Below are 18,368 nucleotides of genomic sequence, written 5' to 3'. Positions count from 1 at the left end.
CCAAAATAATGCTGCTTTGTGGATTCTGAAAGCCATCCCATCTTGCTGAATTAAGTGGGGAGGGGGAACGGCATGCAAATCTTCAGGTTACTGAACTACTTTAGATGTGAAGAAAATAGCATTTCTGAACATGCAGGCACATGCAGGCACCTCTGTGCAAAACACATATGTAAAATGAAGAAACAAAATAAACGTGTCATCCAGAATAATTTGTCACATTGTCCAACAGAAAACATAACAACAGAAGGAGGGGAAAAATTAAAAAAAAATCATCCTGAAATGAGGTGAGGAACACCATAATTATATTTCAAAGAAAGATCTGCTGCTGTGTCATACTGACCTGTAGTTACTCTTCCAGAAGTTAGATCTACTGCTGCATCTGTTGCCCCAACTCGATACTCAAAGCTATTCTTGCTCTTATATGCAAAAAGTCCAGCTTCTGATAAATTAGTATCAGACATGGATGGTTTCATACCCCCAAATGCTCTGTAACTATATGACCCCGAGCGATCATACTGATAATGGTCATCTCTGTAACCAAATCGATCTTCAGGCAGTGTGGTTGGAGGCTGTTGTGCTGTACAGCTCCTGCCAAATGGTAATTTATAAACCATATCACAACAAACAGCTCTTCTCCCTGCAGTCAAATCAACAGGTTTTTCATCATCTTCTATTAATGTGGTGATAACCCCTGACATAGCTTCATCTGCTGTCACCATTGTTCTGTGAGATTTTGTGGTGCTAAGATCAACTGCTCCATCCTCCATTGGCTCCTGAGAAGCAGAGACATCAGTCCAACCATTTGTCGCACCAACAGGAGGGACAGTGACAGGCTTTGTTGTAGCCCATGTCACTGCATGTGTTGAAGTACCTAAGGATAAGTTTATTGGCACTTCATCTCTACCTACAGAGAACGCCTGGCTGCCTGTTACTCTGTATGCAGGCTCAAAATGTTTTGATGTTGTCAGCTGCAATGGTGTTGTCATTCCATGTCCCAAATCCACAAGGCTTTCTGTACTGGCAGTGTAGCTTACAGTAGCTGTACAAGTCATTATAGTTACTGTTTCAGTGACTAGAGCTAGAGAAGGTTCTGCAGTTGATGCAGTGCTAAGATTTATGATAGCTGGCTGGACAGCACTTACTGGCCGCCCAGATATATCACTTGCTATTGCTTGCCTTCTCACATCCATGGAAACAGCAGACAGATCCATACAGCTGTTTGTCATTTCAATATCCATCTTTGTTAAAGTTCGAAGATCAATAACATCACCAAATGGATGGAACCTTCCATTCTCTCTATACCTGGTTTGCTCTACCATGTGCATTGGCTCTGGAGGTATAGTAATAGAGACGCTGCCTAATCCAACACTCGGCACTGAGCCTTTAACCACAGAAACGGTGGTCTTGGTAACCGCTGTTGTTATTAATTCTGTTACTGAACTAGGGGCGGTTTCAAAAGTCGACTGTGCTGTAACAGGAAAAGTTTGCAAAACACCAGAATCATACATGTTCAGATCTGCCATACTTTGAGTTTCCATAGCTTTTATGGATGGAATAAATTGAGGCCTCACAGTCTGGGGAACCTGTTCTTTAGAAGGTGAGCCCAAAGGCCAACTGGTGACAGCCTGACTAGTTATGGACTCTGTAGGAGTTCCAGGTTCAGATGGCAACGTGATAACAACATAGGTTTCTTGTAAAGATTTGGTCAACCTTGGTGAAGACTTGTTAGAGTGAGGAGATAAAGGGGATGTAGGGGATGTCAACTTGCACTCAGCTGAAGGAACCAAATTCAAAGTCATACTAGTGGTTAATGACAAGCCTATTGGTTTTGGCTGTGTTTCTGCTGGCTTATGAACTACTATTGGGAGAGGAGGAACTGCTGGCTTAGGAGCAATTGGAGGCTTAGTTACCTCAACAGATCTATGACTGAATACAAGCCCTGCTGGAATTGAAGATGGCTTGGGAGGCACAGGAGGTGGTGTAGGGGTATATACTTTTGTAGTAGGTACTACATGGTTCTTTAACAAACCCATGGCCTCTACAGGTGCACCACTAGTCATAGAAGGTAGGACTATTGGAGCTGTTGTCCCTGGAGACTTAACCTGCGTCTTCTTTTTGGGATAAATAGCTGGTTTGGGCGGAGTAGGTGGAGGCAATGGTGGAGGAGGGGGAGGGGGAGGAAGAGGATGGAGAGGTGGTGGCAATGGTTGTTCAGAATAATCTAAAGAAGAACTTCTGAAAAGTGAGATACTTTGTGAGTAACATATTTTGGATGTCACAGGGGGAGCTGAGGAAGTCACAGATGGTAATGCAGAAACAGTGCTGATCTTAGTTACAACACTAGTAGTGGATACAGGTGTGGTTGGTGCTGGCTTTGTTACTGGAATTGATGTTATACATATAGGTGGTTGGTCAGATGCAGCATCAGCCATGTGAATCCTTGCTGTGTCCATACCCACTCCTTTGAGCACATCTTCATAAAGTACTTTAGTTATAACAGCCGTCTCTGTGCTCTTAATTTCCCTAGCGCTATCTTTCTCTGGTATGGATAAATCAAGGGTGATGGAGTCAGAAGTGTACTGCTTCAGTTTTATATCTGTAATTGTCACTGCAGAAGGTGCAGCTGTAGGCAAGGAAATTACAACATGATCCACAACATGACCTGCACGTACCACTGGCTTTTGAGGGGGTACATCAATAGGCTCATAAGGTGTGGTTGTTTCAGCATACTCTTTTGTGGAGCTGATGGGGACTTGAGTTATTGAGCTGATCCCTTCAGAATCTGCTAATTTACTTAAAGCATCTATTGTATCTATATAACCTATGCCTGTCCTGTCTATTCCAGGAATGGGTGATGAGCTATCAGTGGTACAAACTGAAGATGTAGATGATGTTAGAGAAGCTGTATCAGAAGGCAAAACAGATGTAGCACTTTCTGATGCCTCAGAATATGTTAATATTGAAGTTTCATGAGATATGATTTCTTGAATTTCTCTGGCATAATCTGTTAGGTATTCATCTTCTATATCTTCTACTGTAAAGTGCTGGGTTATCTTAACATCTGGAATAGAAAGTACTGTGCTGCTGACTGAAGACATGTCTGAAACTGATGAAGGAGTGCTTAATGTTAATGAGGCACCATCCACTGTATCTCTTACTGTAGATCCCATTGTATCTGATCCAGGAATTAAATCTGATGTTGGCTGAGTTGGACTGGAGCCTGGGGTCAGCTGCATTCCTTGTCGCTTCATAAGCTCTTCATACGCGGCTTCTGCATCTAACAACTGCTTTTCCTCAGTGGCGGAAGTTACCACACTGTCCAGGACAATTATTTCATGACTTTCTGGAATAATGTAAGAACTAGATACAATGTCTTCCTGTGGCACAATTGAATGCAAAGTCTCTACACTATAATAGTCTTTCTGCAGATCCTTAATTTTCTGCATAGGTTCTTCATAAATCTGATCAGAAGATCTTATTTTTCTCTCTCTCCCTCTCTGTTGTATAAATTCATTACTCTCATCTTGTCTTGGTATGAGATTAGCATCAATAGCTCCATTATATGTGTCCTCTACTAAAGATTCATAAATATAATCTTCTATTAGCATGCCACCATATAAAGATTCTTTTTCAAACACTTCGTCTTTTTCATTTGTACTTTGAAATGATTTGGTTTTATGGGATTTGTGCATCATTTCCTCATACATCTCTTCAGCACTTCTTAATGCCTTTTGATTATTTTCTTCTTTTAAAAGCCTAACTGGTTGTTCATCTGTTGGAGAGTATAAAGAGACAGCTGTGGGTAACTTATACACCTTTTGCACTTCTATTATTTTTTCTGGGCTGATTTCAAATCCTTCAGGATCTGATTCAATACTTGGCGAATATTCAGAACAGGAAGATCGGTGCAGCTCTTCCATTTCTGCTGCCTGTCGTAACTCTTCTGTTGGAGATGCATCCTCAATGGGAGAAAGATTACTTGGTGGAGTCTTTGGACGCTCCCTTCTTCTCTGAGCTCTTAATTCATCCTTGTCTTTCTTAGATTTTTTGCTTGAACTCTTTCTTTGCTGCTGTTCTAATTCACGCTGTTTTTCTTGTTCCTTTAACAGCTCTTCCTCTTCTCTTAGCTCTTCTTCTTCTGAAGAGTCTTCAATAGTTGGAAGGAGAGGGCCATGTGACCTATGTCTGGCTTTGCGCTGCTGTTTGCTTTCTCCTCCCATTTTTTTATGACTAGGACTGCTGTCACTATCCTCATCGAGAGAAGACACTGATGTGGGAGAGGTACCTGGAGTGAAACTGGAGGCATGCAGACTAGAAGACCCTTCTCCCCTAGATCTATCTTCTGGTGAATCTGTAAGACTCTCCATCTCTAGCTCTGGCTCTTCAAAATACAAAATACCTTTCTGTTGTTCGGATACCTCAGAATATTTGTTTGCTATTGTACTATTCAGTTCTATTGTTTTGAAACGGCGTAAGCCACCACCTCCACTTCCACCAGTTAAAGCAAGCTCTTCACTGTCCTGACTTTTGCTTTCCCTGTATTTTGGTTCTGGGCTTTCATCAAAAGTCTCATCATCATCATCATGCCATGAATGACGTCTTCCGGGATCCTCATCATAGCTTGTGCTACTTTTCCTAGTTAGCCTTTTGTGTTTTCCTGCTGTCCCTTTAACTTTGCCTTTCACTTCTTCTTTCTTTTGGCTTTCATTACCACTGATTTCTTTGAGCTGATTCCTAATAAATTCTTCATCTTCAGAACCTGAGGCATCCTCATCAGCACTCATCTCTATAATCTGTTTTCGAATAAAGTCTTCATCGTCGCCTGATCCTGGACTGTCTTCTTGTTTGTACTCATCGCTGCTTGAAGAGCCAACACTCGTTTGTCTTTTTCTCCTTGGGACAGGTGAGTTTTCACTTTCACTGCTATCTTCTACAGAATCATAGCGTTGCCTTCTTGTTGATGCATCATCTATTGCATCCACCTTTTCTCCTTTCTGCAAAGGTATACTTTGTTTGCCATCTTCTTCAATGACTTCTTCATCTTCTTCTTGAATGTCTGCCAGGTCTTCCTCATCTGAACTGTAAGATTCCGGTGTGATTGGCAAAGCCTTTGTTTTATATTGATCCTTTGTCTGTTCACCATATAGCTCATAAAGGTCTTCAGTTTTTCCAGATTTTTCCTCAGCAAGTGTACTTGCCTGGGCTTCCAAAATGGACAGGACAGTACTTTCCAATTTGGCTAGATCGGAGGGGCTTGGAGGACTTTCTTGTGGAAAGGTATCTTTTTTAGAAGGTTCTCTGAGTAGATCCTTTTCATCACTGGGGATAAGACTTGGAATTTCACCAAGTGAACTTGATATCCCATCAGAAGAATACCCGGTATCACTCAGACCTTGTGGACTTTTCTGTTGCTGAGAACTGGATGTTTCTGATTTGTCATCCTCCTTTTCCTAAAAAAATAAATACATATGTATGTATATAGATATAGATATAAATCAATTCTTAATGTCTCCGGGTAATTAAAAGCAAGGGGTTTCTCTCAAAAGATGAGTTAATACATTTGGTGACACATTATGATAACAAGAAAATTTATATTAATCCAGAAATGAATGAGACATTAATTTTGTTATGCAAAGCTGTTAAAGCACTATGAAAAGATCCTCAAATTATGAGCTTTACAATTTAATCTAATTATGCTTTGCATGACATTTCACACAGGCAACTGCTTTTATCATATTAGGCACTTAAAGTAAGATGATTTTTTATTTTGAAATATAAACAAATACTGTAGTTCCTTGTCTTTCAGAACACTTTCTAATTATAGTCTGTTGCATAGTAATAGATTTGCAATCTAAGTTTTTCTATGGATCTAAGTTAAATGAGAATTTTAACCATCTAGGTTGCAAAGCTGCTTTTAGTAACTTTAGACACAATAGAAAAAGGATTGCCAAACGTCATCCTGAATGATTCTGTGTCTCTACTATCTGACTTGTCAGGGAAATCTTTCCTTCCCTTCCTTAACTTCAGCTTCCCATGTCCTGCACTTTGATTTCTAACTCTCAGTTTAAGTACTACATACTTTGGCATGCAACAGAATGTGACCTGGAACATTTCAGAATCTACCAGTTGGCACACTGTGCACATACTCATTTGGAAGGACTTTTCCCAGTTCCTAGAAGAGAAACCAGCTCTGAGTGCACTTGTAGCTTAGACATAAGATGTATCTAGAGAATGGAATCACACACGGAGAAAAGCAAGACTGTCCACTGACCAAACGAGAAGGTCTGGAAGGCATTAAAAACATCTCCAACTCAGTCTTCCTCACCCCTAGAGAAATGTTTCTAACCAAAAAGCCAAACCAAAAAGTCCCAAAGCCTCCTAACACTGTATGCCATGCCATACCCCCTACATTCATTCTTGCCTTTAATAATATCAAAAGGGAATATTTGTCTCTCTCACTGATCAAGGTCAATCATCCCTGAGCATAGCAAGTGATTAATTTGAAGCTTTGTTTACCTACTTTATAAAAAAAGAAAAACGTTGTGTAAATTTAATGAGAAAATCATTATCATAATGGGATGAATCATTAACTTTTATAGTTACATTTACACTCATTTGAAATGTTACCCATAACACAGAATTTAGGAAATGTTTATTTATCCTGCAGCTCCATTTTAACAAAAACTTGAAAACACATACTTGCCATTGTCAATTATAATTTTGATGATTAATCAGGGTTTTTTTTGGGTGGAGGGGTTAGTTATTTTGATTTATATTAAAAAAAAAACACCTACCAATGTGTTGGGACAGACTGTATTTGTATAGCGCCCTTATATTAAAACAGCAATATTATAAAATGTATAACATAAATAGAGCTACACAGGGATACTTTATTGTATACTTTGCAAAATCAGATATACTTTGCACACTTTCACTGTAGACTTCTGCTGCTTTTACCAACACTGTACACAACAAAGTGTGCCTGGATACTTAAGATAAGGACTGACCACTGTATTTTCAAAGTTATGAGATGCAACAAATTCTTCTTTCAGCAGTTCTACAGACAATACTAAGATGCTATTGTGGACGAACTTACTGAGCTTTACATATTTTCTGGGAAGTCACAAACACCCAGACTCCTGTTTAGCACTCCCTACTCAGAAAAGAAAGCAAAAAAAAATCAGGCCCTTAGCGGCAAATTCAAAGGCCCTTAATGGTAAAACAGAACATAATCACACTAACATGTTTACTCACATATCACACCCCTAAATAATACACACTTTTTGGTGGGGAAAGACAAATGAAGATTTCCCTCCTTGCTAAATCTAACTATCACAGCATGGACTCAACACAGTTAAATGTTGGCCTCATGCAGAAGGGGGAAAGCCCACTCTTCAGCATCACTCAATCTCTTGTTGCAGCTACGGAAACACAGTTCTACAGCACAGTGGCCATAACAAGGTTAAAACTAACTGTGAACCTAAAGGATGCACTTTGCCCTATGCTCCTGGACTAGAAGAGAAGCTACCATTATATACTTCAATGACAGTGCAGAAAATCAGCTTCCTGGCTTAAGATATGAAGTCCAGTTTTGGAAAGCTGATTTTTGGGGAAAGGCGGTATGCAAGAAAATATGTCCTAAGGTTCATACTGAAATGCAACTGAGAATGATTATTTTTTGCGTGACGTTTCTTACATTTTTTGCCTCTTTTGCTTCCTTTGACCAACAAAACCTGTACGTAAGGGTTGTTGGGCTTTTTTTTTTATAGATCTTAAAAAAAATCATTTGAACATCTATTAAAATGCAAGGGATTTCTACATCTAGACACCTTATGACCCTCATTCAGAATCCACCTCAAATAACATATGTGTTTATATTGTTTATAATGTAATATCTACCAAGGACATTACATGCAATTTTTAATGATATATTAACAAATGAAAACATTGACCAAGGTCAAAGTCTGCTATGGGTTTTTATGGACAATCAGAGTTCAATTGGTGAAAGCTGAGATGTAGGCTACTGGCTACGGAAAGTCCAGCTAGAAGTGGATATAGGACAGTCACCTGAAACCAGGAGCTAACAAGTGTAGACAAGGAATTAAGGCAAAGAGTGCAAAAGAGTGTAGAAGCAAGATGGACTGCTTCTACATTATAAAAAACCACTACAGTATGAGTGTATTTTACAAAAACATATTTTACATTATATATTTGTCTATGCATAGTTGTCTGTGCTGTGATATACATCATGCAAAAAGAATAATGCACAGCATAGTTTGGAAGCCATATATATATTTAATTTTCCTGTGATATATGCCCATATCACTTTTTACAATCCAAGTAATTACAACAGTACAAAAACTTTCTTAGATGAACATATTTGAAGGGTAAAACCCTGTAACTGACTGTTATATATGTGAGATGGTTAGCAATCTCAGAGAAATATATTAGATGCCTGTAAAAAACTTTAAAGAAAGTTAATGGTAAAAACACGGTTTCATTATCAAAACTAGGTGCCGTTCTTCTTCATACAAACAACTTAGTAGGTCTTCTGGAAGAAGTTAAGGGTCTTCTTCCTAGAAATGTGTTGTCTGTGTGTTTTTGGTACTGGTCAAGTTTAGTCCTGCAGCAACTCACAGCAAATTCAAGGAGTGCTTCTACTGGTATAGGGTGAAATTCTTTTTGCACAGAATGGAAGGTGCGAAGGGTGGATACTGATACTAATGCTGGAAGATGCCAGTTTTGGAGGTCTTCAGTGTATGAAAATTAGAAGTACTTAAAAGACATACTACACAAGGTATTTCTAGTGCAGAAAAGAAATCTTGTACTTATGGCTATACATCGTTTAGCTATTTCACGCTAGAATTTTTCATTTTCAAAGTATCCCTTATTGTATTTTTAGTTACTTCTCAAAATCTGAGAATTTTAAAAAAAATCTGCATTTACATTACTCATTGGCATTTTAGCATTAATACTAACAAGCAAGGTCAATATCTAAGTATTTGTTGTCTAAATTACTAAAATTTTTATCAACTGAATTAGAATTTTGTTAAAAAGACAATGAAACTATAAAATGCTTGCTATTTAGTTTTTCTAAAGCTAATTTATTCTTACAAAGATCAGAGTACTTAGAATAGAGTACTTCAGTTAATGGAAATTCATAGAAAAACTGAAATTTTCAAAACATGTTTCAAATTTAACCAGGAAACTATTTATTTCAGGAAAACACAGACAAAAAAAAAAGCCCAACTAATTTTTTGGGAGTTGACTTTTGTTTAGATTTTTATTGTATGCTATAGCATAATGTGTAATAACCAAAAAGTTTTTTAAAAAACTTAATAAAAGAAAACCTGTCACAAAAGCAAAAATTGTAAATGTTTAACTATGAAATAAGGAAAAATAGAATATGTTGAATATATTCAATATTGGTGTATTATTTTTCCGCCCAAAATGAAACGTTTGATGAAATCATCATAATTTCATCTAGGATTCCAATTTGATAATGACACTGCCTTCTCTAATGGAAAATGGTTCTGTAAAAGATTTTCTGACCATCTCTAAATAAGAACACATTTACCAACTGGGTACTCAATTAAGTTTTGGAGCTACAGGAAGATTATAAAAAAATTGGTAAATGTATATTTGTTACATGTGAGCTAACATCATAAATAACTAAATGATTCTATCACAGCAATCTGTGCTGTCATTTATCATACGATAATGGAGAAAAAGAAGTTTATATTTGCCCTTCTGTATTTATGCTACCCCTTCTACTACTGCAAGTTAAATATGTTGTGGAATAATTCCATTGATTGTTTTCAAAATGTTATAGGAAACAATTGCAAGTAAAAATCAGCAATATTTGGAAAAACTGTAACCTATTCTACAGAAACAACATGGGCAGAAGTTCTGGGGAATCCCGCTTTTTCCATCTTTTGCAGGGTAGTATTAGTGACTATACTGAAAAAAGGAATCTAATTCAGCACTATTCTACCATAATGAGTGGATAATATAAGGCCCACTGTTTTAAAACAGAGAGGACTAGAAGGGACTAAAAGTGAGCTCACGCTATACATATCTAATTTAGTTAGTCTTTAAGGTGCAAACCTAGATAAGAGTCAGAAACTTTTGGTTCTGTGTCAGGCACAAATCCTCAAAGCCATTTTAGAAACTAATTATTAGGGCTGTATGAAATTTCGCTGGCAGTTTTGTTTCGATGCTGTTTCAATTTGTTTTGAGCTCAAAACAGCAAAATCAAAATAAAACAGAGAGCTTCGAAACAGCCTCTAAACGGAACAAGTCGAGTCAAAATGTTTTGAAATTTTCAAAATGTTTCGAGTTTCAAAGCTCAGGCTGGACTTGCCTGCAGGGAAACAGAAACTAAAGTAAGGACAGGGATGGGGAAGAGGGGGGAAGCGGGGTGAAAGACTGCTATTATTATTGACTGTGTAGCTGGCCAGGGACTGTCATCCTTTCCTGAGGTCCCTTCCAATCCCAGTGCTCTGGGGGAGGGATGGAAAAACTGCATAAAAGGTAGCATTGTTTGAGCTGCCTTGCTTTCTGCCTTGGTGTCATTTGAGTGAGGGCACATCTTAACACACACACAGTGTCACCCACCTATGTCACCAGTTTTGCATGTCAGCAGCTAGGGGTGCAGGGCCCTAGAACCCAGACTTCCCCCACACCTATCTCCTTGTCAGCTGGCAGGCTTCATGGCCTCAGCAGGGACTAGCAGGCCTGCAGCTTTCACTCTGCTGTGCCTTAACACACACAGTGTCACCCATGTCATGAGTTTTGCTCATCAGCAACTTGAGGTGCAGTTTCCCCAAAACCCCTACACCTATCTCCTTGAAACTTGGCAAGAGTTTTGGCCTCACCAGGGGCTAGTACGCCTGCAGTTTTGACCCTGCTGTGGCTTAACACATACAGGTGACATGAATTTTTTGCTTTCAAGACTTTGAGGTGCAGTTTCCCTGAAACCCCTCCATCTACCTCCTTGAAACATGGCAGACTTCATGCCCTCAGAAGGTGCTACCATTCCTGCATGTTTCATGCAAATCAGGCCAGAAATGACAACATTATAGGCTGTTTCGAGCTTCCCTATTATAGCTTATGGGCAAAACGTCGAAACAGCAACACTGTTTCAACGAAACAAAATGGAACAGCAGTTGTGAATTGAAACAAAATTTGAAATGACATGCTGTTCCATCAAAAAGTCAAAACGCTGGTCGAAACGGAATGGTGCCATTTCACACAGCCCTACTAATTATCATTGATTTCAATGGTAGTGATGGAATCTAAACACCTTTGAGGATTATCTGCCTACTGAAGCCTTTCTAATGATTTCACTGAGTTTTGGACCAGAACCACAATCTTTCCAGCTATTTTCTGTGCAAAATGAAGCTCATAATATGTACTTATGGCAATGAGGAGGGATTTAGTTAGTTAATATTTGCATAGAGTTTTGAAGACAGCAAGAGAAGTATGTAGCATTTTACGAATGAAATGTGCTAAGATTAATTCACAACCTTTTTAAATGTAGACCTTGCACAAATCTTTTCAAACAATTTCTCTTTAACATATATTTGAAAACTATTCTGTGCTACCTGGACATTGACCTCTACCCAGGCAGGTCCTGAAAAGATGCCATGTAACCCAAACTGTAATCGTCTGTCTTATTTCTATTATATGCTACAACGGGTTGTATCATATTTTTCACTGGTTGCTGTATATCACAGAAAGCTTTAATTATCACTCAATAAGTAAAATAAATCATCATGTTTGTTTTAAAGGAACAAACTAGCTCAGTAATCTAGTTTACCTTTACTTCTCAGCCAATTGTTTTCACATTTGATCACATCTGGGAAGAATCTTTCCAGTATTTACCCCAATAGAAGAAACCAAATGAAAATAATATTTGAACCCTTCCTATAAATATAGATCCTTTTTCAAAATTCATGTTGCATGCCAGAGTGTTCTATTTCCTAGCTTTAATAATAATTACACATCAGTCCTTTACAAACTTTCATTAATGGAACTTCAAAGCTGCACTCTGGTAATAGGGAATAGTTATTTATTATTATGTTAATTTTATAGATCGGTAACATGAAACAGTGAAGACTGAAATATTCTCTTGAGTAGCTCCACTAAGTTAAATAAGTAGACACTGGACATATTCAGAAAATGATCACATATTGCATACAGAAATAGTGTGACAGATGAATGATTAGAAAGTGAGTTGCTGTCAGAGCTAAAATAGAATACCTGAATTTCAGATCTGTGCCCTAACAGCCTGGTAATGTTCTCTTTTCTCAACAAGCTGTAAGAATGACACTGTAAGCCTGATGGGATTTTTTCAATTATAGATTTTTTTTGGACAGAAAATTGGATTTAGGACAAAAAATCCCACCTCTTTGACAAAATCTTTGTCTGATTTCACCAGGGAATGTTACTTTTTTATTTATTTGTTGGTTTTGCTCAAAATCCAAATACCCCAAAAACTTAAATATCAATGTTGAAAACAGAAAGATATTGGTTTTTAATATTCTTCTATTGTGCAGAATGGCAGTTCTACTCTGGTTTCTTTATATGTCCTTTCTCCTCCATAGATTGGGTTCCCGAGCCAGGCTTCATCTTTCACAGTGTATCATGGACAGTGACTCCCAGGACAAAACTACCTCGGCACTAGGGAGACCAAGACCTGTCATGGAGAACACAGTCCAGCCTAGGAAGCTGGCTTATAGATAATATTAGCATGAATCATGTTAAGGGACACAACAGAAGAACTCCTGAATCCAGCTACTTATTTTTCACTGTAATAGTTGACTTATATTTAGCTATAAGTCAAAATTCCTATGATAAATGAGCCAATTTTCTCTTTGAAAAATATATCTCATAGGTGTAGAAATGAAAAAATGTATTTTCCAGTCCTACACTTACGAAATGAATAATCAACACCTATTTCAAGGTTAGAAAAAAAAAGAGCGTAGATACATTTTTCTCCCCCAGAAAACATGCGCAAGTAATTTCTTTATCCACCTTTGGTTCATAAATGTCTTAGGAAGTACTGCAGATCCAGCACAACAAGATGTTATTCATTCATTCATTTGATTGGACTGTTTATTAATGAAGCTCTACATGAAAATAAGCACTTCTCTGAATGAGAAAAATAAATGATGTACATTGATGTATGATACATGTGAATGTATTTCAATATAGGCCCAAGCTCCTATGCTACAATTTGATATGGCAATCATATAGCATCCTATTGTCATCAGGATGTTGATGTAACACAGCATAGGTATGAAAATCTGAACTCATGTGGTCCAATGACCAATCGTGGCCAATAAAGTTACCCACCAAAAATGTATTTCATTATTTGTACTGCTTGCTTACTCCAAATCAAAATTTTTGCAGCAATAAAAATAAATAAATGAACATATAAGTAAGGCAACAAAAAGAAATAGTTGATTAGCAGAGTGAATGGGATTTGGAGACTGAGAGCTAAGAAAAATGTCTCAGTCCCCACAATTAGAAAAATAAAAATACTTTTTTTTAAAAGGTCTTGAGACTCTCCAACATCTATCAGATAAATAAGAGAAATATTTGAATCCGACAAAAAAAAGTCTCAAGTTCTGAATGATAGGGACTTAAAAGTTTACAAACCCAGCTGAAATATTACTCCTCAAAATATATAGGCCCAGCTTGATAAATCCTTACTCACAGGAGGCCTTGATCTCACCAGTAAGAATCACCTCATAAGAAAAAAAATAGAAGCATACATAAGTAAGAATATATGGGATCAAGCTCTACATTGACCACTTGTAACAAAAGAAAATTAATGCAATGCTTACTGTTTTTTCTTTCACTGTTTCCACAAGGTTCAGTCTCGGCACAGGTGCAACTTGAGCTGAAGTGTCTTCTTTCTTATTTTTGTCTGGTTTGGAGGCTATTTGTGGAAGCCCAGGTGTCAAATCCTCTTTCTTAACTTCCTCCTGTTTTTGAGCATGAAATTCTTTAGGAGGGCCTTTGACTTCTAATTTCTCTTCAATAATTTTTTCTTTAGTTTCAACTAGGAACTGCTCTTTCCTGTCCTCTGGAAGAGACGCTTTCTTTTCTGGTAATGCAGATTTCTTATCATCTATCAATTTGCTGAGGGGTTGCTTTTGATCTGAACTTATCTTTGGATGAATTTTATCCACTGAAGATGTCTTTGCTAGTTTTCCCTTTTGCGGTTTTGGATCTTCCTTCTCAGTTTCCATTTGGATTTTATCAGCTGATGATGCCTTGACCAGTTTCTCCTGCTGAAGCTTTGGATCTTCCTTCAAAACTCCCGGTTGGATTTTATCAGCTGGTGGTACCTTGACCAGTTTCTGCTGCTGGAGTTTTGTATCTTCCTTCCAAATTCCTTGTTGGATTTTATCAGCTGAAATGGTCTTTGTCAGTTTTCCCTGAAGTTTTGGATCTTCTTTCTGGACTCCAGGTTGAATTTTATCAGCTGAAAGTGCCTTTGCCAATTTCACCTGTTGAAGCTTTGGGTCTTCCTTTTGAATCCCCTGAGTTTTATCGATTGAGGATGTTTTTGATAGTTTCCTCTGCTGAAGTTTTGGATCTTCCTTTTGAATCCCCTGCTGAATTTTTTCAACTGAGGGTGTCTTGGTAAGTTTTGGCTGCCGAACTTTTGGAACATCCTTTGTAACTGCTGGTTCTTCTTTTGATTTTTCCACAGTTTGGACCGGCAGTGTTGAAGTCTTCTGAGAGTGATGTGGCTCAGTAGGCATAGGCTGGCTCTGGGGAACAAATGGTTTGGATACTGACTGTGAAGGGACTGGCATCCGAGGCAACATTTTGCCCATGTCCCCAAGTCGTCCTGATATTGCTCTTTGTGTCTGGCAGTTTAGGCAGAGCCATTCTTGCACCTGTAACATAATAAGTAACATTCAATTAATACATATTTTTCATGTAAAATCATATTCTGATTTCAGCTGCTACATTTGGCCCTCCAATATTTTGAAACTGAAGGCTATATATATTATATACAGGTTTGTTTGTTTTTTTTGGGATGGGGGGTTATTATGTTCTTCTGTTTCTGCAATTCTCAGCCAGGGTGCTATGGCAGGCTCTCCTTCTTTCAGCTGTTACTCCTCCCCACCCTCACGGCAGTGCAGGCTCTTCCCTGTTGGCTCCTCTTCTTCTTTTGCAGCCTTCTTGAATCAGATACGGTCTATAATAAATAAATCAGTTTTTGAAATGGGATACCGCTCAACTCACAGAAGTTATAAAGGCATGCCTCATGTCAAAAAAGACAGGCACTGGTTTAGCTAGAAGATTCACAGCACCTAATGTGGCATTTTAATTCACACAGGGAAGTGATCATAGGATCATAGGAAAATAGGGCTGGAAGGGACCTCATAAGTTCATCCAGTTCATCCCCTGACAAAAAAACTATTCTAGCCAAGTGTCTGTCTGACTTGCTCTTGAAAACTTCCAAGGATGTAGATTCCATAATTTCTCCAGGTAGCCTATTCCAATCCCTGGTCACCCTTATAATCAGAAAGCTCCTCCTAATCTCTAAACTAAATTTACTCTGCTGCAGCTTGAGGCCATTGCTCACATGGCACTGACTGAAAGTGGGGGAGAAAGGGAGTGTCCATGCTACTGGAACCTACTTTGGAACTACGCCAGCCTACAGCCACAGAAAAAGCCAATCCCATCCTCTCTGCAATTATCCCCCCTCAGTCTTCTCTCCCTACTAAATAACCCTAGTTCTTCCAAGCCATTGCTTATAAGTCTTGTTTCTCAGGAGTCTAATCATTTTTGTTGCTCTCTGCTGGAGTCCTTCCAATCTGTCCACATCCTTCCTGAAGTGTTGGACCCAAAGCTAGACATAGTACTTCAGATGAAACCTAACCAGTAGTGAACAGAGCATAATAACAACTTGTCTGGATATGCAAGTGCCACTTTTGTTAATACAACCTGGAATGCTATTGACTTTTTTTTGCAAACTGTTAGCTCCTATTCAACTTCTGGTCTACTACTGGGGTGTAAAACACTGGTCTACTACTATGGTGTAGATCTGTCCTGTAGAGCCATACGAGCCAGCTCATGGGATGTTAGACTGGCCCCAGATGCCAACTCCACCCCTGTGTGCTGCGTGTAGTGCAGAAGCTGATCCAGCGCCATGTGACCTGCACCCTGTATACAGTATGGAGGGGTGGTTCAGGACTTGTGCTCCATGCAGTGATTGACTGGACTGACCCTGTAACCTGGCTCCGGGGCCTGTCAGGATCAGGCCATGCTGGAACCAACATGAAGGGATGGTCTGGAGGGGCACTGCATGCAGCATGTGCCCTGTGCCACACCCCCGTGTTACATGCAGCATGCACAGCCAGTGCAGCATACACTGGCCCCTGGGCTCATCATGCACATGGCACATGATGCTAACACTGGATGAATACTGCACATGGCAACAGGGTACCAGGGGCAGTTCATGCACCATCCTAGCCCCACCTGCCATGTGTACAGCAAGCCCTGGGGCTGGTGCATGCTGTGTGCAGCATGTGGGCTGGACCTGGCACCATGGGTGCTACACAGGGGATCAGTCCAGGACCCAGAATCCAGACCACAACAACCCATGGGGCTGGATGAATTTGGCACCACTCATCTACTGCAAATTCCAGGTCTTTCTCTGCAGTACTGCCACTTAGCCAGTCATTCCTTGGTCTGTATTTGTGCTTGCAATTATTCCATCCCAAGTGCAGGACTTTGCATGTGTCCTTGTTGAATCTCAGCTGATTGATTGCAGTCCATTTCTAGAGCCTATCCTGGTCATAGTGGATCCTAGTCCTACTCTCTGGAGTACCTGAAACTCCACCCAACTTAGTGTCATCCACAAATTTGCTAAGCGCGAACACAGTTCCATCACCCAAATGATTAATAAAGACATTACACAATACCAGACCCAGGACAGATCCCTGGGGTACCCCACTTGATGCCTCCTAAACTACTGGACTTTGAGTCACTGATAACCACACGTTAAGCTTGATGATCCAAGTATTGTATACACCTTACAATATTTTACTTTAGCCTGTATTTCCTCAGCTTCTTAATGAGAATATCATGAGAGGCAGTTTCAAAAGTCAAGGTATACCACATGCACTGCTCTCCCCACATCTACAGAGGCTGTCACCTTGTCATAGAAGGAATCAGGTTGGTCAGGCATTACAAAGTCAAAAGCAACATTAGGACAGGAAGATAGTACATGATGTCTTTGTTCTTCCAAAATAAGGCTGCCCTCTTTCAGAAACCTTATCCATACCTATCCACCACCTAGAATACACTAAAGCCTCTTCTACACATTGATACAATGTTTTCCTTTATGCTTGCAGAACATTCAAACAGGGCCTTCTGTCTAAGAGACTGCTTTGGAATCATGATTTTGGGGTTTTTTTTCCTTCTTTTATTCCCCACCTCTTCTGGGTTTTGTGTTGTGTTTTGAACGTGTGCAGGCATAAAAATGGGACATGAATGAAACATGAAAAGGCATTTCATTCTATCCTTCTTTTGTTTGCTTTTTTCTTTTGGTTAATCAGTGCTGCTTGTTGCTTTTTACTGTCCCTGCAAAACTAGAAAAAGATAGATAAAATGTAAAAATGTATACATCTGTCTAAAAGCTGCTGTGGGTGGTAACTTGGCATTTAATGACTGGGACATTTACACTGCCCATTATGAGGGTTGGCTACCGTTGCACTAAATTAGCCAGAAAAGGAATCTGAGACATAGGAATTATGCAACATGCCTAAAATTCTCCAGGGAAAGGGCCAGTTAGGGGACATCTGTCAGAGTTGGCTAATGTGTTTCATTGTGTAGTGGACCGAGATCCTTATGCTGTAAATGACAGCATCTTTTGCTGTATTTGCTTCTTTTCTGTTTCCTTTTCTAAACATAATTGAAAGCCTAATAAATTCAATTTATTTTATCCTATCTGGATTGGATATTTTCTTTATAGAGTTAATACAATGGCTTGGTACATGTGGAAATATAAAGATATTAACAAGCTAACTGGAAACAAATAATACAATAACCAGAGAAATAATGGGGATGGTGGCAATATGTTAGATAACTGAAGACGAAGAAGAGACCTCTTCCATGTTTAACTTAGTTACATGATCCTGTAAATCTCAGCAATGCACCGATTCTTATGTTTGAACTCACTGTAATTCTGGCCTTTAAACACTAAGACCCTCACATGAGGTGCTCAATACTTGCTTAGATTTTTCTTCCCCCACCACTATATATGTAGTACAGATTTTGCTTTGCCAAACTCAGGAAAGGTTGCAGTTCAACAACAGAGTGAAAATAGCAATTGC

General features: G+C 39.0%; 1 protein-coding gene across 1 annotated transcript in view; it reads right to left on the bottom strand.

The window, feature by feature from the left end:
* The window catches only part of PCLO (piccolo presynaptic cytomatrix protein), a 552,248-nt gene that overhangs the window by 284,314 nt on the left and 249,566 nt on the right, over window positions 1-18,368 (bottom strand). The window contains exons 4-5 of the mRNA XM_059725816.1: window positions 13,854-14,918; window positions 341-5,450 (exon numbers count right to left, since the gene is read on the bottom strand). Of these exons, the coding sequence (XP_059581799.1) occupies window positions 341-5,450; window positions 13,854-14,918 (6,175 nt within the window). The remainder of the gene's footprint in view (window positions 1-340; window positions 5,451-13,853; window positions 14,919-18,368) is intronic.

Source organism: Alligator mississippiensis, chromosome 4 (assembly GCF_030867095.1).
Source record: "Alligator mississippiensis isolate rAllMis1 chromosome 4, rAllMis1, whole genome shotgun sequence".
NCBI lineage: Eukaryota > Metazoa > Chordata > Crocodylia > Alligatoridae > Alligator > Alligator mississippiensis.
Note: the sequence above shows the minus strand (reverse complement) of the source record. Positions and strands in the feature narration are given on the sequence as shown.